The following is a 22,359-nucleotide window of genomic DNA, read 5'->3' as shown; positions in this document are numbered from 1 at the left end:
AGGTCCAGCGCTCCGAAGCCATCTCTGGGCATTCTTACCTTAGACTCTCCATCACCACGTTTGAGGGGTTCAGAAACAACGAGTAACAGTGGGATCGGAAACACAAGAACTTTGACTCAAAGGGCCAATTGTGTGGGTTGGCTCACTGCACGTTGGCAGCCACCCATCATCACGTACCTACGTCCGCATCGCCAGCGGCGGCATCACCTGCAGCAGCTTTCAACTTCGCCTCTTTCTGCTGCCGCTTCGTCTGTCTCTTGCTGATCGGTCGGACATCCTCGCCGTTAGCGGCAGCACCTTCGGTCGCCTCAATAGCATCCGCTTTCCTCTTCTGAGCATTCACCTGCCCTTTCCCTTTGCCTTTGGCGTTCTCGGCTTTCTCGGCTGTCGCAGCAGCAGGCTTCTCCCCACCGTAAACGACATTGATGACTCCTCTGTAGCTCGTCCGCTTAAACTGAGCAGCCACCACTACACTTCTGCACTCCTTGCTCATAGCCTCATAACCTCGTTCTTGCCCCAAACCCCACACCGCAGCCAGGTTGATCGCATCCCACGGTCCTCTGCAAGCAACAGAGCTCTTCGCTTCCGAGCTTATGATCAAGCCTCGTCCTCTGCTAGCTCTGATGAGCTGGGTAGCGTTGCTGATCAGATTCCTCCGCATTCCGCTGTCGCCCATTACCCCCGAAGCATAGCTGATCTCGAAGCGCTTGCCACTCTTGATCGCCTCGCTCATCATCTTGAACTTGAACCAGAATGGGAGCCTCTGTGTCATGTCCAGGCTGATGATGTCGCAGTCCAGGCTGCTGCATGCGAGCTGCAACGTTTTCTCGTCGACTGGTCGGACAGCGAGTAGGTCGTAGTTGCGACTGAGCTCGGTGAGGCGGGCATTCTGATGAGTCTCGGTCAGAACGAGTGTGCAGCGTCGTAGGATCGTCAGCTTCGCGGGCAGGTCCTTGTATGGGAGAGGATCTGGTATAGGGCAGCTCTGGCAATAAATGGTTAGACTAGAGCTTTCAGGACTCTCTTCGATCGCGTACCAAGTTGGAAGGTAGTTTCCCGCTGACTGTATGGTTGAGCGCTACCACGTTGTATCCAAGATCATCGAGAAAGGTGAGTGTTCGAGGAAGGTCATTCGATGCCCACGGGATGTTCAAATCGTAGAACATGGTGCGAATGCTTCCACTTGTCGCGCATCACTGTCCGATGCACTGGCTGCTTCTCTGAGTCGTCTCGCATTGCTTGTTGTATCAGTCATTCAGTCGCAACCATATCCTTTCTCGGCCACTGAGAGAGGTTGACTTTGAGGTCAAGCCAACCTCGCAGAATGGTGCTCAGAACAGCTTAGATCCAACGGCCCGGATCCAACCCTAACTCTGCGATCTGCACGCCGATCGATGACGCTCTCGACATCTCGCATCGCAAACTCACACGGGCACTCTAAACTGCGCGGACCGTCGGTCGTTCACTGCCTGATGGCTCGGTGATTTTATAACGGCCGTTGCTGGTCTTTCAAACGCTCTGCCACCGTCCGCCAGCACCAGTGGTAATAAAAAACCTGGCGCCCCTCTGCGTTTCCTTCTACAACCATCCCACAACACTACATCCAACGCGTTCTACTGATTGAGACCAACCGTAAAGATGGCAATATACTCGCCAGTCCACGTCCTGGACGACTACTACCTCGCCATCACTCTTCTAGTGACGGTGGCCTATCAATTAATAGGCTTCTCCATTGCCTTCACCTTCAAGTTCGACAAGCTCACGGATTTCATGGGAGGTACGAACTTCGTATGGCTGGCCATTTTCACTCTGGCAATGTCCGGAACGACCAACGCAAGACAGATCGTTGCCTCAATCTTCATCATGCTATGGGGCGCCCGGCTTTCAGGATTCCTCCTCTTCCGGATCTTGAAGACTGGCAAAGACGACCGCTTCGATGATAAGCGCGACAAATTCTTCCCCTTCCTAGGCTTCTGGGTCTTCCAGATGCTCTGGGTGTGGATCGTTAGCCTGCCGGTGACTCTGCTGAACAGTCCCAACGTACTCCAGTTCCCACAGCCAGCGTTCGGCAAAGCTAACGACATCATTGGAGTCATCATCTTCGCGCTTGCCTTTGTCCTGGAGAGCGTGAGTGATATCCAGAAATACCGCTTCAAGCAGAGCGAGGCAGGCAAGCAACCAGGCGCTGTCTGCAACGTCGGGTTCTTCAAGTACAGCAGGCATCCAAATTACTTCGCCGAGATCATGACCCAGATCTGTGAGTCATCTTACCCACGCTTGCATGTGAACACGTCGTGCTAACAAATTATCAGCCATCTTCATCATCGCCATAACGCCAGCATCATATCACTCTGTGCCTTCGGGATCTGGCGCCTACGCTGCCCTTTATAGCAGCATGCTCGGATGGATCTTCTTGACCGTCCTGCTCATGTTCCTCTCTGGCCTACCCTTACAGGAGCGTCCAGGAGCCAAGAAGCGCTACGAAAAAGGCACCGGCTGGCACGAGTATGAGAAGTACCTGCACGACACCAGCATTCTCATCCCGATGCCGCCGGCTGTGTGGAGGAATCTGCCTGTGTTTGTCAAGCGGACGATCGGCTGCGAGTTCCCGATGTACGTCTTCGACCCGAACAAGCACGTCGAGGCCGACAAGATGCAAGATCGCCAGGCCGAAGAGGGCCGGCAGCAGAGCAACGGCGAGAATCGACAAAGCAGTGAGCCTTTGCAGTGATGGAACAGCATCATTCCCATGAACGACTTTCTCGACTTTAGCGCGGCGCTGCGTGGTAGACGATAGATTGGGATAACATTAGCATAATGTATGAGCTCCAATTGCGACGAGCACAATCTGCCCTCAAAACCTCCCCCGACCAGAATATGTACGTTCGGAGAAGAGGCTCGGTAGGCTATTCTGTCTGCGTCGTGAGCTGGGAAACAGGCCCGCCGCGGTCGCTCGAGCCGAGGTCTGCTCCGCTTGAGCCCATCCATACCTTATATGTTTCTTGACCTCACACTACCGGACAATGTAGTTCCTTTGTATAGAGCCATTGGCAACATGGCAGGACAGATACGACAGCCCATCAACTTGGAGAATCTGGAAAAGTACATACGCGAGAATGTACCCGAGATAGCTGTCCCATTGGACGTTAAACAAGTACGGCCGACAACGACAACCGAACATCGCATGCAAGTAGCTCTGCTAACAATGCTTCATGATTTCAGTTTGGATATGGCCAGTCGAATCCCACATACCAACTCACCGACGCCAAAGGCAACAAATATGTCATGTACGCGCTTCTCCAACCCAACGACAACCAAGTACCCAACTAACCCCCATGTCCTCTCAGGCGCAAGAAGCCCCCCGGCAAGATCCTCTCGCGGACCGCCCACCAAGTCGACCGCGAATACCACATCATCGCCGCCATGGCCACAACCGACGTCCCCGTCCCGAAAGCCATGTGCCTCTGCGAAGACGACTCGGTAATCGGCACGGCCTTCTACATCATGTCCTTCCTCAATGGCCGCATCTTCGAAGACCCCGCTCTCCCAGGTGTCTCGCCCGAACATCGTTACGAGATGTGGCACTCCATCTGCACGACCCTCGGCAAGTACCACCGCGTCGAGCCGGCGAGCGTGGGGATGGAGAAGTTCGGACGGAAGTTTGGGTTCTTTGATCGGCAGATCAAGACCTTTAACAAGTTGATGGTTGATCAGGCGGAGGTGAAGGATAAGGATAGTGGGGAGAAGGTCGGGCCTATACCGCATTATGAGGAGATGGTGAAGTTCTTCGGGAACAAGGAGACCCAGCCGCGGGACAAGAGTTCGTTTGTGCATGGCGACTTCAAGGTGGATAATGTGGTGTTTCATGCTACGGAGCCGAGGGTGATTGGGGTGTTGGATTGGGAGATGGTATGTCTTAACTCTTCACCACGTGGATTTGTTGGATCGACTAACAATAGCTACGTGGCAGGCAACGATCGGCCATCCTCTCTCGGACGTGGTCAATCTCATCGCACCCTTCACCACCGCCTCCAACCCTCTGGCAGCCCGCGCTGGTCGCCGTAACCTCGGTTTCCTCCCTGGTGCCACCCCCGGGCTACCCACCAAGGAACAGTGCGTAAAGTGGTACGAAGGGATAGTAGGGTGGGAGGTGGACGCGAGGGAACTGAAGTGGGCCGAGGCGTTCGCGATATACCGCGGCGCGGTCATCATGCAAGGCATTGCTGCCAGATACGCGGCGAGGCAGGCGAGCAGCGAGAGAGCGATGGAGTACGGCAGTGCGATGAGACCGCATGCGGAGATGGCGTGGGAGTTTGTGCAAGAGGTTGAGCGACAGGGGAGGGAGCAAGGCATAAAGGGCAACGATGACTTGAGCGAGAAGGAGAAAGCGAGTGGGCAGGGGTACATGGCGAAGTTATGAGAGGTGTACTTGATGATGATCTTGATCAATGTCGTCTGACCTTCTTCCCATCTACTTCGTGTTATCGTAGCAAGCCACTATTCGAACATCCCATGTCTTTTGCGCGAGCTTCATTGTTCCGCTCTGTATCATCCGTCTCCTTCACTGCAATGTCTCCCCATCCCACCCTTGCCATGTGTTCTCTTTCATCCTCCCCTCACGTCCTCCCATTCAACACAGCATCCCCGAACCTGAACAGGCCAAACCCAGCCACAATGCTCAGCCCAATCGGCAGCGGCTTCTGCGTCTTCAGCGCCCGTGGAAAGCTGCTCCCCGCCAGCACCACGCTCGCCAGCAGCGCTATTTCCGAGCCATAGCTCTGTCGGTTCTGGATACGGTAGCCGCCGAGTGCGTAGAGGGCGCCGACGGTGCAGCCGGCTGCGAGGGAGGGGACGGAGCCGGCGCGGAGGTATCCGATGCTGCCGCCGCCTGCAGTGAGGGTTGCGAGGATGTAGGCGATTTGGGAGAGGGACTGTGGGGTGTTGTGGTTAGCTTGGGGGTTGTTGTGGTATGGTAGGCGGGAGTGGGCAGACCATTGTGTGTGTTGATGTTTTTATCGGACAAGAAGCAGGTTGTGAGATTCAATGTTGTTGTCGTGAAAAGTGAGATGACGTGCCCTTGCTTAGAGACAAGAGGTAACTGCCTATTGCGGTGGCTGTGGTCTGTGCAGGATCTCCAAAATAGCATCGTCTGGGACGATCACAAGCGACGAGGCTGGACCAACATGCAGACAAAGACTTCCGATACGACAATTGAAGACCTTGGTGTTGGTAACGCAATGCATGATTCAAAAAGCTATCTGTGTATGGAGAGAACACATTTCGGCATCGTCTTCAGCTCTGAGGGTACCTCTGCTCGGTCAACCGTTCGCCTTGCAGCGGGGTTGCCCCTCTCCATCACGCGCGAATGGACTGCACATGTATATAGGCTCGATGGTACTTTCCAAGTGTTTAGTAGCTGTGAGAACGCTGTACCGCAAGAATTCTTCGTCCCACGATATACTTTGCAATACGCCTCGATTATAATCGATCTGACGATCAACATGGCCGGCAAGACAGCATATGTGACAGGCGGTGCATCAGGCATCGGCCAAGCAGTGTCCGAGATGCTCGCAAGCAAAGGGTGAGCTATTCTATCGCCTCCTCTAAGCCCTGCGCTGCTGACGAGTCTACCAGCATCAAAGTCTGTGTAGGCGACATGAACCTCGAAGGTGCCCAGAAGACCGCCTCCCAGCTCGGCAACGGCGCCATGGCCGTCCAAGTCAACGCTGCAGACTGGGACTCCCAGCTCGCCGCTTTCGAGAAAGCTGTGGATGCGTTCGGAAGGCTCGACTACGTTTTCCCCATTGCAGGGATTGGCGAACGTGCGGCGATCAAGAACGATCCCAAGGCGACAAGGTTCCAGAAGCCAGACCTGGCCGTTGTTGATGTTGATTTGACTGGAGTGCTGTATACCTCTTTCCTAGCTGTGCAGCAAATGAGGCGGCAGGAGAAGGATAAGGATGGGTTTAGGGGGAAGAGTGAGTGTCGAAAGCAAGATGGCTCTTCGTTAGAAATTGGCTTGCTGACATTTCCAGTCGCGGTGACCGCTTCTGTCTGTGGGTTCTATTGTGTACCAAGTAAGCATTCGTGGCCATTCACTGTCTGCTAGATTTCACTGACCATCTACCAGCCGTGCCTGTGTACACAGCAGCCAAGCAGTAAGCATACCCTCTGTGGTCTTCGTGTTCTGACTGACTCAAGTTCTTCAGCGGCGTCGTCGGTTTCGTCCGAAGCTACGGCAAATACCTGCCAGAAGAAGGAATGACCCTCAACGCCGTCTGTCCTAACGTAGTCCGGACTTCAATCTCAACTCCGGCCTTCTACGACAAGGTCGACGAGCAAGGCGTGCTCACATCGATCAAGGACGTTGTCGATGCCTTCGCCAGCTTCCTCGATACCGATACGTCAGGCGAGTGCATGGAAGTGGGTCCAAATGGTGGCTTTACTCCGAAAGCGCAGGCACCGCATCTGGACAAGGAGACGACCAGTATCCTGAACATGATTGAGCAGAGGTCGCATCGATTGCACGAGCCGGAGCCAGACGCGGGTGTGTAGGAGTAGTAGTAGACGCAGAATGGTTCAGCGCGATGGCTTCGAATCGTCCAGATGACTTGCATGTGCCAGCAGGAACTTGCAGCATGTGAGCGTGAACTTGCACGCCTTGGTCCACTGTTCGTCGGCACCGGTGAAGTTCCCAAGGCGGATGCTCACGTTTTCGATCTTGTCTTTGTGGATAGTGTAAGGTAGCTTCGTAACGTTTGTATCTCCTGCCGCGGCAGAGGTCTGCGATACATGCTCTCCCAGCTGGCGGAGACAATCCAGAAAGGCCACCATGGCGTCGTCGATCCTGCCATGAAAGAGGCCGAGCCCAAGAGATAGGTTGCCACTACTGAAGAGCTCGAGTACAGTTCCCTTGGGCTTACTGTCGGCTGAAGACTGCTGTTTCGAATCGTACTTTACAATCTTGGAGGTAGAGCCCACCGGCACAAGTTTGTAACCTTGGAATTTGTAGTTGAGCTTCTCCGCTACCACGGCCAGGAGAAGCGATGCTTGTCCCCATGCCGCGTTGATCTCCGTCCAGTCTACGGGCTGATCTGGAAGCCTTCCCAGACGCAGTCCATTGATCGTTCCAAAAGAACCATCATGTCCAATCGCAAAGGTATCGTTGTAAACGTTCGTTCGCTGCAGGGCTTCCAAGAGCTTGGTGTCATGCGCGATCTGGACCTGCAGGCTATCCCGCTCCTGCTGGAAAGCTGTTAACTCGGCGGTGAAGGCGTTGCGCTCCTGCCAAAAGCGCTCTTCTTCCTCGTCCAGCTCTTCTGCTTCAGCGTCCAGAGTGGCGATGTCATCCTCTAGTTTGGCTTTCTCGGCTTCCAAAGTTTCTAATTCAGCGAGCGCTTCCTTCTCACGTCGTTGAGCATCTTCCAGGCCACGCTTAGTCTTCGCCCTCTCCTCCTCCGTAGGAACGTCATCCTGTGCTTTCTTCAGAAAGTCGACATAGGCATCCCTTTCTCTGACTACGCCAGCCTGCCGTTTCTGCAACCCATCCAGAACGAGTTCTGTACACTCGGAGCAAATTGGATGATCGATGTCCGACCTTGAAGATAGGATCTCGAACAAGCGAACAACAGTCTCCATCTGCTGTGAGCACGAGTTCTCGTCGCCGTTTGGGACAGGCAAAGATTCAGACTTCTTCGAGCTCGCTTTCTTCTTGGGTGGCGTTCGGGCGGTCTCCTCAGCTCTACCGGGAGAGAGCTGAGAGTCAGAAAGCATGATGAAGGACATGTCCGGAGTCATCTTTGATGCCGCGCGCTGGTTTGATCCGACAGTCCGTTTCTGTACGGGCGGACCGGCGTCTTTGGAGACCTCATCGTACTGTTGCCTTCGTTGCCTTGCTGCTGCAGTACGAGGCTCACTGGGCGCCTTCGGTTCCAGTGCTGGTGCAGCGTCCGCTAGGATATTGAAAGATGCTGGGTTGAGATCTTCTAGCGAGGAGTCTATCTTCAGTGGAGTTCTGCATTTCTGGCAGTGGAGGGTGGCCATCGTTGGAGCATCTCCTTCCCAGAGCCTCAACAGAGATATCCTGATGGTCAGTCTTTTTGACGACCAGAGTGTGGTTGGGCCGACTCCTGTTGCATCGTGCACCTGGCGGCGGGAAGTCAGGCAGCCACATGTTTACTTGAGTCAAGTCGAAGGTGAAGGTCTGCAGGGATCTTCGGATAGCGGGCCGCTTGCCGCTGTGCCGCGGCTCTAATGAATTGGCTGGAACGCGTGAACTAAGCAGTCGCGTTCCAGACGTCACTAGAGGAGGACTCGGAGGACACCACCAGAAGGATGAGTTGGGATGGGCAGCATGGAGATGGCTATAGACCCGCAGCTGACCGGGGAGTCTGTGGTCTTGGAGGACGAGGAGGAGGCGCCATCAGTTGAACAGACACACTTGGGCTACAACCCCCAGCTTGGAGGGGAAGCGAACAGCTACGACGCGCAGTTGGACCACGACCGGCGACAGCAGAGGAGGAGGCTGCAGTCGCGGTTTGAACACATCTTCGAAAAGTACGGCAAGGACTTTGACGGCGTGGGCGACGAGATAGACCTGGAGACAGGCGTCATTGTGGTCGACAATGGACACCTCAAGAATATGCAGCATGAAGCGGATGAAGGCGGCCAGGAAGCCTTGGATCCTCAACTGAGGGAAGGCGGAGACCTTGCTGGCGATGTACCTGGTCTCGAAACCACGGAGAGCGACGGAGACGCCTTAGATGAGGACGACGACGATGAGGGCAGCGCGTCTGGAGACACCTCTATGGACGAGGCCCCAGCCCAACAGGACGTACCGCAGAACATCTTCGACATGCCGTCGCTACGAGAGTCAGTCATGGACCTGCAGTCAAAGCAGAGGCAAGGAGGCGGTATCGATCGAGACGCTATTGAAGCCTTGGGTATGAGCATCGCAAAGCAGCTCACCGATCTTATGTCGCAAGGTGAAAAGACCGGATCTAAGCGAAAGTCCAAGGATGCATGGGCATATCCAGACATCCCACGACCTCCTCCTAAAAAGCGCGCACGTCGCAGCGTAAGCCCGCTTCCTGACTGGCCAGGACCTTCACCCGGCCGGAAAAGTCTTTGGGCTCCTCAGCGTGTTCCAAGGCGCCACAAGAAACGGCAAGCAGAGGAGCTTTCGGCTGAGCAGGCTGCGCAGGCGGAGGCAGGAAGTTCCAAGCCTGAAGACGCCAACATCGTTCCTGAGGAGTCGCTGGGACAGAGCAATTCACGGAAATGCTACAATTGCACGAGTACGAACTCCACTGTCTGGCGAAAGGGGCCTGACGGTCTGATGTGCAACGCTTGTGGGATGTACTACTACAGATATGGCTTGATTCGACCAATCGGACCTGTTGAAGAGAGCGATGAGTCTGCTTCGGAATCTTCTGAGGATGAATCAATAGTCGAATCAACAGCCGAAGAAGACGAGGTAGAATCGCGGTACTCAGCTAACACTTCGAGGCGCCGCGATGAGCTTCCGCAAAAGGGCAGTCCTGTCATGCACGAGGAAGATGTGTTGATCATCAAGCTCAAAGAGATCGATAGACTGTCATGGGAAAGGATCGCCAAGCACTTGCCGGCCAGGACAGCTTATGCAGTCCAATGTCGATACAGCAAGAAACTGCACAATCGACCGGTCGAAGCAAGAGCCACCCTCGCGAACCAGGGTTTCGAGTACCACTACGATGACCACGGCCTTATAGTGTTCACTCCCGCACCAGCACCACAGGTCTTCACTGACGAAGAGGACGAGTTGCTGTTGAAGCTACGTGAAGAAGACAAACTCGACTGGGACCGCGTCGCTGCGTTCTTTCCTACCCGCACACCGCGAGCTTTGCAGCTACGGTTCAACCAACTTGCGAAGAGGATCGTGCGGGAGCAAAACAACGCCAGCGGCAAGAAGCGAAAGCATTCACCAGGCGCGAGATGGAATGTGCCCTACACGGAAGAGGAGGATGAGCTCCTACGAAAGCTGCGCGAGGACGATCAGATGCAGTGGGTCGAGGTAGCGGCCAACTTTCCTGGACGCAATGCTTTGGCGCTGCAGAAGCGCTATGTTCGAGACGTCTCTCAAGCCGCGAAAGAGCGCCATCTTCGCGCTCAGGGAGCATTGCTCAAGGAGGGTGAGAGCATGAGACATCTCCGATACACTTGGGAAGAAGATAAGAAGCTGTTGCATTTGAGGGATCATGAGGGGCTCAGTTGGCCTGAAATCGAACAGAGAATGCCGGGTCGAGCGAGAGAGTCGGTCGAGCGACGGTATCACTACATCTACCAGAGGAAGGAGCACGAGAAGATGTTGCAGAGCATGGCAGCGGCTCATCAGAATGGCGAGGTGTCCGGTCAAGATCATGATGAAGACGGTGCGCAGAGTGATGACGAGTTGCAGCAAGATGATGTTGATGATTCATTCTCAATGCTGACATATACAGAGCCTTCTCTGCAGATGTCCGCCTCGAAGCCGGCGAATGACTCGAACGCTCGAGGTCGCACTGGGAGTCAGCCCATCATATCAGGTTCGAGCTCAGCGCACGATAGCACCGAAGGCAAATCATTACAATCTCGGGCTCGCTCTGCCCCTCCACTCGATGGAGCTCTTCCAGGGACGACTACCGCACTGCGGGCGCAAGTGCCGGCGCCGAAGAAGAAAGTCGTCAACCGCTGGACGAAAGAAGAGGACGAACTGCTTCAACGGCTTCGTGCTCAAGGCGTGGACTGGGACACCATTACGTCGCAGTTGCCCGGGCGTGAACGGAAGAACATACAGAGTCGCCATTCCGTCAAGTTTGGGAACGCTGCACACCACCGGAATCTTCCTGAGAACCAGCAGAAGGATACAAGTCTGCTACGGCAAGCCATGAACAACAACTTGAGAAGGCGCTCCATACCTGATCAGACCTATGTGAAGAAGATGCCAACTCCCACGTTCATAGACCTGACCGGCGACGACGACGAGGATGATCCAATAGTGTTGCACTCCCACACGCCGGAACGTCTGAATAATGCGCCAATCGAGCGAGCTGCTCTGGCTAACTCATTACTACCACGTCTTATTCATGACCGAGCTACAGCGTCTGGATCGCCTAGGAGTGTACACAGCAATCAACAAAATCCGATCTCTGTTCAGCCAAGACAAACGCAGACAAGATTTGCCAGACCAAGCGCGCTCGATGGGCCACCAAAAGTCCCTGCTGTCTTCCGCGAGCCAGGCCTGCAGCTGCTGTCACCCTCCAGCAAGCATCGCGCGCAAAGTACAGCGCCCAGTCCGCCGCGCGGTGCGGCAACGGCACCGGCACCACAGGCACCATCTGCAGACACCGCAGCTCCCTCAGCAACAACTTGGAGCCGCTTCTGTACTCAGTTGGAGGATGCAACTACCTCTCCAGCATTGCTAGACATGGGCCTTAGTCTGTCGTCGAAAGGGAGGACTCCCGTCAACAGCAGACCGACGTCCCGTGACAGCGATGATCAAAGACCGACTTATCCGCAGACGCCTTTGATGAGCGCGCGTAGCTCTCCGCAGCCTTCTGAGAGCTCTTCTGCACAGCCTAGCGTCAACTACTTCACCCCGGCACGTCACACGGCACATTCACATCCGTACTTCGTCGCTCCTCCGGCACCGATGTATATCCCTAGCCAGCAGGAACAGCCTAGCCAGCAGGAACAAGCAGTCTGGACGAAAGATGAACACGTTGAGCACATCGAGCACGATACCACCAACACGAAACACAATCAAGGTCCGCAAAGCGACACCTTGCGCGCACGGAAGGCGGCCAACACTGGAGGCAAGTTGAGGCCCGTCGGGAAGCGTCTGCAAGCTGCAAGGGATTCATCGCACCGGCCTGCTGAATCGGATCGTCATGTGTACAACATTCCAGCACCGGACCCTAAGGAGGTCAACACCAACGCTGGCGGGGTTCAGGCGCCGACCACGGGCGAGACCCAGGAACGACGAACGACCGCGGAACAAGAGACGGCTGCTGAAACCGCCTCGACCCGAAACCCTCCCGCCAGCGTTGCAGCCCCGCACATCGAGCATACGGCGGCGGCAGCGCCAACCGAAGACTGGCCAGAGCTCGTAATCATGGCTCTCAAGTCTACTCACCCGCAACCTATGACGGTCGACTCCATCACAGCGTACCTCGTCGACACCTTCCCGTACTTCGCGCAGACGCCACCGAAGACGTGGATCCCTGATGTGCGTTCAGCGCTGGCAAATCACAACAGGCTATTCAGCAAGGCCGGAAGAAGCGCTCGTGCTACCTGGGCATTGACTGGCGCGAGATACATGCCTGCAATAGACAAGAAAGGCGTAGCGCGCAAGCGTCCGCAGTTCAACTCAGGAAAAGCTCCACAAGCAGCCTCTACGGAGCGCCGTGAGAATTCTCCAAAACCCGTCGATGCTACGCGTTCCAATGGAGATGGTGAGACGACTTCGAGGCCTCGCAGGAACAGCGAGGAAGCCGGTGCGCCCCAAACCGTTCCTGAGAAGGACGAGAGGACTGCTATGGGCTCTGGTTTGGAAAACTCTGCCATCGTGATTGAGGATGACTCTGAACCAGAGGACGAGCCCGAGCTGTCCTCGAACAAGGGCATCTTTACGACGCCAGATCAAAACGAGAGCAGTCCGGCGAGGGCGCTTGTCCACGGTAACCCTTTGGAAGAAGAAGATTCGGCGGCCGCTCCCACTGTGAACGACGATACCGACCAGGAGCCCGACTTCCATGACTCAGCGATCATGCTCGTTGACGACCCCGAAGCGGATATCGAGAAAAAGCCTCAGGTGACCGAGGACGACGAGGAAGACGAGCTGTCGACTGCCATGACATCGATGCTGGCAGCCTCGATCCGCTCATCAACTCGCAAGCCGCCGCAACCGACTCATCTATCTCCGAAAGCCGCGGATGCGGAGCCGCAGGATGATTCCTTGCCGCCTTTGGCCGCAGCACAGATTAGCTCAGACATCGCTCGCGAACCCGAAAGCACACCAGGCCACTATAGCACCCGCTCGCTTCAATCCAAAGGCCCCGGTCTCCACTCCGACAGCTCGCGCGATAGCCCCAGCACAGCCGACGGATCCCTGACATCCAGCTCTCCACTTCTGCACACAACGAAGACGAAGGGCAAGGTGTACAGCCGGACGTCAACACCTGGGACAGACCACTCAGCCGCATCCAGCCGTCCGAAGCACGGCAGAGTGAATGCTCTGAGATCTTCGTTCAGCCGGCAATCGCCCGCGTACCGGTCAAGCAGTGTTGGCATACCCGGAAGCAGGAAAAGAGTCGTGCAGACGCCTATGAGAGATGGGGATGATTCGGAGGATGAATTGGCATGAATGTATTTGCATGAAGCGTATTGATTGGGTTGCATCGGATGAGACGTCATGGTTCAACGAAGGCATTGGGATCTGGTATCGAGACATTTTGGAGCTGAGCATGGCTGAAGACAACCAGCCGCTCTTGCATTGGTATCGGGTCTGTGCAAGTAGGTACTATGAGACATCTGTACTGCTGCGACTAGACTGTTACCATCACACTGGCGTTCTTGTACCATCCGAGCATAGCATTCTCCCCACTCCGCATCTGGGTATCCTCCACATACGCCCATCGTCTGAAGAAGTCCTCGTGTGTCATCACTCGCGTCAATCGGCCGGTGATGGCGCGGTACATATCTTCCATCACGCCGAAGTCGGTGGGGAAGAGGATGTCGAAGTAGCCTTGGTAGACCAGTGGCGTTCGAACCAGGACAGTTCGTCGCTCGTACCGCGTCTGCACGACCGGGGCGTTGAAACCTAATGTAGCCTGAGGCAGCTTGTGAAAGTCGGATGTGATGAGCCGATGCGCTGGGAACTTTGTGCTGAGGATGGAGAAGAACTGCATCAACCTGGTTGGGATGTACTCCGGTAACGTCAAATTCGGAGCAAACGGCAGGTTGTGTCGTATCGCGCGCCATAATTTCGAAGTATGCATGGGGCTTGGATAGTGCCGTCCTTCGCAAGCAGCATCTCGTACGCGCAGAAAGCGCGATGCGACAGGGTCCAGGGTACGAGAGTAGAATTCGTAGAAGTCGCCTTCGGCATCGATCAGGACCGAGCCTTGCATGGCTTCGTTCGTCCTCGGGTCGTATCTAATCACGTCGTGCGCGAAGTTGTCGAAGACTTCCAGTGCGAGGAAGAAGCACGGTGTTGGAACGTAGAGGTCCCAGTCGAAGATGGATTTGTTGATGATCTCGACCTTGTCCGCGTGGCCTCTGCTAGCGGCGGTCGACATCAGATTCTGTTGCTGCAGCTTCGCCAGAGAGGATGATACCTCGATGACGCGGAACTTGGTTCGGGCATAGACCTCAATATCTGCGTTGCGAATGTAGTCCAGGATATTGAGCATAAGCGTACCGTTTCCAGCCCCGAGCTCGTATATTACCAGGTCGTGGTATGGAAACAGGCTGAGCTTGTAATTCGCTACCATGTATCTGGCGATAGCTTCACCGTAAAAGGGTCGAAATAGCTCCGTAGGCGTGTGCCATAGCTGTCGGGTATCGTCCGGATTCTCTTCGTCCAGCTTGTCTTCGAACTCCACGTATCGTTGCCCCAACAGGCGATTGAACTCCGGCTCGTCTCTTATGTTGTTGAAGTCAAACGGCGCTCCCGGTGAGAAAATGGTCGCGTGCTTGCTGAAATAGCCATATTGCGGGTTATACAGGCTGTCCTCGATGAAGTCCCGCATGAGCATCTTCACCCGGCGCGGTCGTTCTCGCCTTCCTCTCAACGCATCTGATGTGACGTTTGGGTATCTCTTGAACTCCTCGACCTTGTCCTGCGGGAAGTGGTCGGTCCTCTGCTGCCATGAGCTTTCGACTGAGCTCTTCTGCTCCTTCTGTTGTCGCGTACTGCGGAGTCTTCGTTGCTGTAGACTGGCTGCCGGTCTGATGTTATGTACATGGTGGCAGAATCTATGGGTCCCGAGCCGACTGAAGAGCCTGGCTATTAGAGGGGAGTCCATGCACGGAGATGATGTTCGAGGTGTCTACGCTGTATAGTTGACATCGAGTGAGGTGGTTGCGGAGCTCTCGGGGGTGCCGCTTGAGCCTCCTTCACCAATATGCCAAGGCCATACTCAACATCACGTCCTTCCAAACCCATCCCTACGGCCTGATGAGCGACATTTAACCGGCAGTGAGCATGTAGCGCATCTGAAGTATAAGATGGCATTCTTCTCAAACCTTTGGCACCGCATCTGGGACACGGTTCTCGACAACCGCAACAAGCTGACAACAACCGGCGGCTTCTTACTGGGCATCATCGCCACGATAGGGTTCAAAGACCTATATCCAGATCTCGAAGCACACTTTCGCCGGCGCATGCGTAATCTGCGAGGTCAGGACATCCCGCATCCTTTACCTGGGCAGCCGGACTATGTTCGCCTCGAAGACCATACAGGACGGAAGTCGAGCTTGATCCCATCATCTGGCGTTGATCCGAGACGCACGACGCAGCATGAGATTGCTATGGGCGTTGAAGGGTTAATAGGCAATACGCCTCTAATCAAGCTGAAGGCGTTGAGCGAAGCTACAGGGTGCGAGATATTAGGGAAGGCCGAGTTTCTCAATGGCGCTGGAAACTCGCCCAAGGACCGCGTGGCACTGTCAATGATCAATCATGCCGAGGAGGAAGGACTGATCAAGCCTGACCGTGGCGACACGATCTACGAAGGCACTGTTGGGTCGACTGGTATCTCACTGGCTGCTGTCTGCAGAGCTCGAGGTTACAAGGCGCATATGTACGTAGAATGTATATATTGTATATCACTTATTCAATCTAATGCTTCACCAGATGCATGCCTTCGGACGTCGCAGTCGAAAAGTCAGATCTCCTGCTCAAGCTCGGTGCCACCGTCGAGCGTGTAAAGCCAGCCTCAATTGTCGACCAAGACCAGTTCGTGAATGCGGCACGAAGGCGCGCCAGAGAGCATACCGACGACCCTAACAAGCCCGGCCGTGGCTTCTTCGCCGATCAATTCGAAAACACCGCGAACTACATCGCCCACCAGAACACGACCGGCCCTGAAATCCTCGAGCAGACCGACGGCGACCTCGCCGCATTCATCGCGGGCGCAGGTACAGGCGGCACAATCTCCGGTGTTGCTCTGGCCCTCAAACCTCGCATTCCAGGTCTCAAAGTCGTCCTAGCTGATCCGCAAGGCTCTGGCCTTTACGTAGGTCCCTAACCTCTCGCCCACACCTCACCCTCTGCTGACCCTTCCATCCTGCAGAACAAAGTCAAGTTCGGCGTCATGTTCTCCCCCACTGAGGCCGAAGGCACCCGGCGTCGGCACCAAGTCGACAGCATCGTGGAAGGCATCGGCGTCAACCGGGTCACGGCGAACTTCAGCGCGGGCTTCCACCTGATCGACGATGCTGTCAAAGTCAGCGATGCGCAAGCGATGCGGATGGCGCGGTGGTTGGTGGAGAAGGAGGGGCTGTTTGTGGGCGCGAGCAGTGCCGTCAATCTCGTAGCGGCAGCGCAGGTGGCGAAGGGGATGGAGAGGGGAGCGAGGATCGTGACTGTGATTTGTGATTCGGGGACGAGACATTTGAGTAAGTTCTGGAAAGAGGCGGGAGATGTTGGGGGTGAAGGGGTGGGGTATTCGTTGGAAGATATCCTAAGCATGAAGTAACAATGAATCAAGAACCTACACTCGTGGTTGGGCTCCGCTGCCATCAGATTCATTCTGAGCTATTGGTTCCTGGGCCTGCCTCTCGTTCGACATATTATACGCAGCTACCGCGGCCAAATCACCACCAGACTGCTGCTTCTCAAGGCGTTGATCAGTGTTCCGATCACTGCTCTGCGTCCCCCGCACTCCCTCTTCATCAGCCATACTCTCGTCGCCATGCATACCCCATCCCCAATCAACTTCCCTCCGCTTCCTGGGCCGGTAAGTCTCATCAAGCGCTCTGCGAAGTTGCTTCCTTGTAAGCCCAAACATCTTCGAGAGTTCACGTTGCGAGCGTGCCTTCTCCGGGGTCAGGCGATGCTCGACGCAGTAATCGAGCGCCTTCTTTGCGGCGCCGACTTGTAGCTGTCTCTTCCGTATCTCATCGTTTTTGGTCATGGTAGTTTGATAGAGGGGAAGAAGGTACAATGCTGTAGCAGAAGGGCCAGAAAGAGAAGCAAATACACGCCTACTTTGGGCCCATTAGTGCGTCGCACCTACCCAACTTGCTCACAACACGTGATTGTCGTGCTGTTTTCGATCACGGCTTCCTAATCGTTTGGTCGAACAGCACCATCACCAGCACATTTTCCCTCATACTCCCGTCAAGTCCTTCTCGCCGTTCACCCTCCTCACACCTTCCACGTCAACAAGCGCCCACGTGCACGCATTCAACCCATTCCCACTTCTCCGGCCCCAGCCTGTACAACCCAGCACGCCCCTTTCCCACCACCACAGCTTCCATTCCGTCATCTGAGGTTACATCGCAACGTAACATCCACCCGCCCCTCGACGCTGATTGGGCACCGTTATCGGGAGGTGTGTAGTAAGGATTCGACTTTCGAAACAATACGACGACGACCCTGATCGACACGCCGCTTGCGTCTTCTGTCCGACGGCGCTAATGACAACAGCGCTTGGCGGGGCGAGTGAGGTGGTGACGGCTTGTTGGTGTCGGTGTCGGTGGCTTGAGGGGTTCTGCGCATTGGGGAAATGGTTGGAGCATGGTCACATGATTATGGTGAACTCGAACCTGAGATGTTGTCAAGGTCGTGAACTTCTTCGATTCGCGATGCGACGCGATGTGCGCCCACCAGTAATATACATTCTAACCTCACGCTTCCACGAGCGTCTCGGTCCATGTCTAGGTAGTAATAGTCGTACATATTCGTACAGCACAGTCAGTCGTCCTCGCCGACGCTGTGAGCCAGCGTACTCCCAAAACACCGCAAACTCCTCGCAAGTCGTCCGTCCCAAGGGCAATACCTTCCCATTCCTTTCACAAAGTCCCGGGGTATCAAGATGAAAGTGTAGCGATTGACGGTGAAAATAGAACTCAGAATGCGCCAAAGCAGATGCGCCTTGCGCAGCCCTCGTCGCGCGTCTCAAAGATTCGATGAACGTCTTGCGCGGCAAGCACCACTAGTCGTCATCATCCGGAGAAGGGTGGTCGTGGCCTTCCCCCTTGTGTACTTTGCGGTGTCGCCGCAGGTTGGAGACGACTGAGAAATGGCGGCCGCAGTTCTCGACGTCGCATGCGAAGGCTGTTCTGCTGTCAGTGAACTGTCCAACGACAATGGATACGATGTACTCACGCTTCTCGCCCGTGTGGCTGTACATGTGCGTCTGAAGTGAACTCGGCCTCGTGAAGCGCTTGTCGCAAATCTTGCACTTGTGCTTCTTCTGCGAGCTCGACGAGACTTTCGAGCTGAACTGGCCCATCATGGTAGAGGGCGCTGGAGGCATGGTACCACCCACGAGTCCGTTGGGTCTCGGTAGAGTGCGAGGGTTTGGAATGTCCATCTCGCTTGCTGAGCTGTAATCGCCGACAGAAGCTTCGCTGACCGAGCTGTTGTAGTACGACGAAGGATATGTGCTGGCGGACGAGATTGAGGAGTGCGACGAGTGTGCCGACGGGAAGCCGTATGAGTCGGTGGAGCTTCGGCCGCTCTGGTGCGCGCCGCCGTAGATGTTCCGCGGGGTGATGTCGGACTGGCTCATGGCAACCATTCCGCGGCTGGCGTCGAGGGCATCACTCCAGCTCTGTCGCTCGGCTTCTGACGCAGTGTTCAGCCTGTTATTGATGTCAATAAGTGATTGCTGGGGCACCGCCTGCGCCTGCGAGGGGTCGTCCATGGCCATGGAGGAGGCAACTGACGGGTGGGAAGTCCGACGATCTGTCTGGTAGCCGTAAGGGGCAGAGGAGTACGGGCCAGAGGTTGCCGCGTAGCTGCCGGACGTGGCAGTCGACGAGTAGGGAGGGGCGTACGGCCTGGAGGTTGTCATGCCATCTTGGGACATCTGTAAGTTGGACTGATTGAAGAGGTCTGGGTCCATGGGAAGAATACCTGATGCCAGGGCAGACGTGGCCATGGGCGCGGTGGAGTAGGCGGACGACACGTTGGGTGTGGGCGGCGCGTAGCGGTGAGAGTCGGTCTGTGGCATGGACGTCGCGTACATGTGACTCTGGTTGGCAGGCGCGCCCGACACCCACGGGTTCGTGAACTGCGGAGGGGCAGGAGCTTGGTAGCGCATCCCTTCGTAGCCCATGGCGTGCGGTTCGTACTTCATGGATTGGAACGGGCCTTGCTGGCGGTTGTCGACAGCCATGGCCATGGTGAACGAGATTGATCAGGAGGTTTAGTAGATGGTAACACCGTGAAGCATTGATTGTCGCCCACACGTGGAGTGATCAACAATGTGAAGATGGAGCTCGAAAACGTGGAGACGATCGAATCTCAGAGATGGGCGGGATCAGCGTGCTTAAGTGCTCCTCTTCCTTGAGCTTGGAAGCATCCGAATAGCAGCAGGCTGTGACACAACGGTGTGGAGTGCTGATCGCTCGAGTCGCTGGGTTTGCACCGGGTCGGCGTCGTCTCAATGGTCGGCACGGGGGATTCCTATGCCACTAATCTATCGGGAGGGCAGCCGGGGCGGGACTGGCAGTCGTTCGGGGCGGTCTAACGCAGGGCCGCCGTCGGCAGTGCTCGAGAGTCGGCGTTTCGCGACAAGCGGGAGCAGGCAGGTGACTGAAGGTGAGATCTCAAGAGGGCAGTGATAGTCGGGTGCGTGAGGATGGCTGTGAAGCGGTTCGAAGCCAAAGATAGAGTTGTTGCTCGCGGTGCGTGTCAGATGGGCAATCAGTGGATCAAGGTGAAGATCGTTGAAGAGTTGGGACAGAGGGGATTTGGGGTGGAACATATGTTATGGCTCGCGGGCGAAACAGAAACAGGTGCGGTCATTCGACGTCATGGGCGCCAGAGAATGCAGGGCCGCAAAAGTGGGTCGGGGTCGGTGATGGCTTGAGAATGGCTGCTGCTGCAGATGTGGAGAAGATTTAGGCGTTCGCTAGCGAGGTCTCACTTGCAGCCATCGAGCCATCTCCCTTATTCCCCTGCACCGAGCGCGGTAGAGGCGCCGGCCTGACAGCGCGGCGAATCATGCTGCTCTTTCTCCTCTTCTTCGAGGCCAAATCTGCCGACGAAACCTGTCCTGTGGACGACAACGAGGACTCATGCTCCAACAACACGGCAAACACACCATGCCCTTACTCCCATTATCCCCATCAAAACGCTGCGATCGAACATCTACCGACTCGCGCATTTGATAATGATTGTGGTGTTCTTATCATAGTTCGCTCTGTGTCTCAGATTCGTCTTCGCTGGTGAACGCTACCGGTGATGAGCACAACGTCTGCTAAAACACTAAAATAATGTTCCAGCACAAGCATCTGCACTGCCTCCCTCATCCACGGGGAACCAGTTTTTGACAACCGGACGGTCGTTTTGGGGTCGTCTGTGCGGTTCTGTGATTTGGCCACTATCACCAGCTAGTGCACGACGACGTGAGATGACTTTTAGCTTAGCGCATCGGCTCCTCATCGCTTCGTGAACCTCCTGCGATATCTGGAAGTAGCTTCTCCGCTGCGCGAGCTGCGCCATTGAGGAACCACCCTCGAGCGGGGTCATGAGCACGAGATGTCGCGCCCATACACCACGATATCCAGTTTCGAAAGGGCTTGCGCAGGGTCTCTGGCAGAGTCAGCCACCATGAGCGGGAGGCTTTGGGGGGCGTTCGAATAGCGTACGCCAAGTTCTAATCTCTGATTCCCCGGCACATCATTTCCGATTCTGAGCGCTGTGAGCGCCACCAAAAGCCATGGCTTGGTTATGCATAGCTCTAGCTCGAGGTTTCGTGAAGCTTGGATGCTGTGGATGGACTCTGAAAACACCCCAGCGAACGAGCGCAAATTGAGTTTGCTCTCCTCCGCACTTACTGTCCGATGACGCGGATCTGTTGCCTCTTTCGTGCTGTGCCCGAGATCTTAACTCGACCTCCTCAGTTTGGTCGAGGTGACATGGTCGTGTCGGTGTGCGTGATGAGTGCTGACTATCCACCAAGGCCGTCTCCTATTCGGCCTGCAAGACGAGTCTACCTTGCTCTGAGCGTCCTGCATCGGCCAGCGTATCTCGGGTCTGTCTAAATCCGTCGACGCGCAAGATGCCGCGTTTCTCTTTCTCCCGAGGTCTTGACATCGAGATAGCGCGGAGCAAGCACCGATTAACTGGTGCAAAGACTGTGCGGCGCTTACCCTGCTGCCGGGGGCTCGAATGTTGGATGTAGCTCTTCTATTACCTGTACCGGCTTGTTGAGATGTAGCAAGTAGATCAACATCGAAGGTCAATCACCCACCAAACAAAGTCGAGCCCGCACGTGGAGCGAAAGCACCGACAAGCACCATCGTGACGATCAGCTGTGGCAGTGAATGTTATTTCGACGACACCTCATCCTCGATCCTCATCTGTGCGAAGATCGCCTGGCTGGGCTCACGAACGAGCAGTCTCCACGCCTTGTCCAACAACACTGTTCTACCATGTTATCAATCGCAATATGCTTACTTTTGCCCAGCCCTCGATCGTCGATTGAAGCGGTCTCTTGGAAGATACGGAATAGCCTACTTGCTTCAAGCCGCTTTCTTGATCAGCTTGGCTATTCTCCTGAAGAGGCGGTGGTGAACTCCAAAGTGCACTTGGCTCATCAGAAGTGGGATATGAGTGGACCATATGTTTCAGTCGACAGAAAGCCGCCCGAGACACCAATGGTCTTTGCTGATTACAATATCATCCGCAGCAGCTTCACGATCTTTGGTAATGAGCTTCCGATGGCAGCAATCTCACATTCGCTCCGGATGGCTCTTGTCTCGCCCGGTGTTGTGGTGCAGGTGAATGCTTGCGTTTAGGTGCTCCCTGCCAGTTGAGGCCGCCATGACTCAGCCGCTACATCGACTCAGCCTGTGACCAAGGTGGTCTCTCACGGCTATAATGAGTGAGAGCGGACAGAGGCATGAGGCATGAGGCATGGTCTGAAGCATCCCTTGGCTGGATAAGAACGGAAGGAGCAGGGCCTCGCAGTTCGAGCTTCGGGCGACAGCTGGAAGTCTTCTTTTTTGATTATATCTGCAGTCTATGACGGCTGGTACCGACGCTCCCCCGGTCAAGCAGCTATGTCTGCGGATAGTTGCAGTGGCCGAGTCTCATTTCAGGCAGAAGGAAAACGCATTCTCAGACCCCTCTACATCATGACCTAGAGACCACCAATCATC

At 55.5% G+C, this 22,359-nt stretch overlaps 10 protein-coding genes across 10 annotated transcripts; 5 read left to right on the top strand and 5 right to left on the bottom strand.

The window, feature by feature from the left end:
* Nucleotides 1-169: 169 nt before the first annotated feature.
* Nucleotides 170-1,166, bottom strand: RPP1 (RNA-binding RNA processing protein rpp1; the record flags this gene model as incomplete). Its single annotated transcript, XM_064801046.1, has 2 exons — nucleotides 170-985; nucleotides 1,038-1,166. 2 exons carry the CDS (start codon nucleotides 1,164-1,166, stop codon nucleotides 170-172), a joined length of 945 nt encoding a protein of 314 aa, XP_064660997.1.
* Nucleotides 1,167-1,638: 472 nt separating this feature from the next.
* Nucleotides 1,639-2,731, top strand: LTR77_003790 (uncharacterized protein; the record flags this gene model as incomplete). The annotated part of the gene is made up of 2 exons (XM_064801045.1): nucleotides 1,639-2,257; nucleotides 2,313-2,731. 2 exons carry the CDS (start codon nucleotides 1,639-1,641, stop codon nucleotides 2,729-2,731), a joined length of 1,038 nt encoding a protein of 345 aa, XP_064660996.1.
* Nucleotides 2,732-3,055: 324 nt separating this feature from the next.
* Nucleotides 3,056-4,420, top strand: LTR77_003789 (uncharacterized protein; the record flags this gene model as incomplete). Its single annotated transcript, XM_064801044.1, has 4 exons — nucleotides 3,056-3,154; nucleotides 3,223-3,287; nucleotides 3,348-3,909; nucleotides 3,971-4,420. 4 exons carry the CDS (start codon nucleotides 3,056-3,058, stop codon nucleotides 4,418-4,420), a joined length of 1,176 nt encoding a protein of 391 aa, XP_064660995.1.
* Nucleotides 4,421-4,616: 196 nt separating this feature from the next.
* Nucleotides 4,617-4,995, bottom strand: LTR77_003788 (uncharacterized protein; the record flags this gene model as incomplete). Its single annotated transcript, XM_064801043.1, has 2 exons — nucleotides 4,617-4,931; nucleotides 4,993-4,995. The coding sequence occupies 2 exons, from the start codon at nucleotides 4,993-4,995 to the stop codon at nucleotides 4,617-4,619; spliced, it is 318 nt and encodes a 105-aa protein (XP_064660994.1).
* A 506-nt stretch (nucleotides 4,996-5,501) lies between these two features.
* LTR77_003787 (uncharacterized protein) lies at nucleotides 5,502-6,555 on the top strand (the record flags this gene model as incomplete). The annotated part of the gene is made up of 5 exons (XM_064801042.1): nucleotides 5,502-5,581; nucleotides 5,635-5,978; nucleotides 6,036-6,077; nucleotides 6,131-6,158; nucleotides 6,210-6,555. The coding sequence occupies 5 exons, from the start codon at nucleotides 5,502-5,504 to the stop codon at nucleotides 6,553-6,555; spliced, it is 840 nt and encodes a 279-aa protein (XP_064660993.1).
* Nucleotides 6,556-6,579: 24 nt separating this feature from the next.
* On the bottom strand, nucleotides 6,580-8,043 carry atg6 (Vacuolar protein sorting-associated protein atg6; the record flags this gene model as incomplete). The annotated part of the gene is made up of 1 exon (XM_064801041.1): nucleotides 6,580-8,043. One exon carries the CDS (start codon nucleotides 8,041-8,043, stop codon nucleotides 6,580-6,582), a length of 1,464 nt encoding a protein of 487 aa, XP_064660992.1.
* A 310-nt stretch (nucleotides 8,044-8,353) lies between these two features.
* Nucleotides 8,354-13,381, top strand: LTR77_003785 (uncharacterized protein; the record flags this gene model as incomplete). Its single annotated transcript, XM_064801040.1, has 2 exons — nucleotides 8,354-9,076; nucleotides 9,140-13,381. 2 exons carry the CDS (start codon nucleotides 8,354-8,356, stop codon nucleotides 13,379-13,381), a joined length of 4,965 nt encoding a protein of 1,654 aa, XP_064660991.1.
* Nucleotides 13,382-13,562: 181 nt separating this feature from the next.
* Nucleotides 13,563-14,983, bottom strand: LTR77_003784 (uncharacterized protein; the record flags this gene model as incomplete). Its single annotated transcript, XM_064801039.1, is given in 2 exon segments — nucleotides 13,563-14,918; nucleotides 14,933-14,983. 2 exon segments carry the CDS (start codon nucleotides 14,981-14,983, stop codon nucleotides 13,563-13,565), a joined length of 1,407 nt encoding a protein of 468 aa, XP_064660990.1.
* Nucleotides 14,984-15,246: 263 nt separating this feature from the next.
* Nucleotides 15,247-16,718, top strand: cys12 (Cysteine synthase 2; the record flags this gene model as incomplete). Its single annotated transcript, XM_064801038.1, has 3 exons — nucleotides 15,247-15,821; nucleotides 15,875-16,256; nucleotides 16,314-16,718. 3 exons carry the CDS (start codon nucleotides 15,247-15,249, stop codon nucleotides 16,716-16,718), a joined length of 1,362 nt encoding a protein of 453 aa, XP_064660989.1.
* A 1,461-nt stretch (nucleotides 16,719-18,179) lies between these two features.
* LTR77_003782 (uncharacterized protein) lies at nucleotides 18,180-19,373 on the bottom strand (the record flags this gene model as incomplete). Its single annotated transcript, XM_064801037.1, has 2 exons — nucleotides 18,180-18,301; nucleotides 18,353-19,373. The coding sequence occupies 2 exons, from the start codon at nucleotides 19,371-19,373 to the stop codon at nucleotides 18,180-18,182; spliced, it is 1,143 nt and encodes a 380-aa protein (XP_064660988.1).
* Between the last annotated feature and the right edge of the window lie 2,986 nt (nucleotides 19,374-22,359).

The sequence above is a fragment of the Saxophila tyrrhenica genome (assembly GCF_035928015.1).
Source record: "Saxophila tyrrhenica strain CCFEE 5935 chromosome Unknown scaffold_5, whole genome shotgun sequence".
Lineage (NCBI taxonomy): Eukaryota > Fungi > Ascomycota > Dothideomycetes > Mycosphaerellales > Extremaceae > Saxophila > Saxophila tyrrhenica.
The sequence above is the reverse complement of the archived record's forward strand: the minus strand, read 5'-3'. Positions and strand labels throughout refer to the sequence as shown.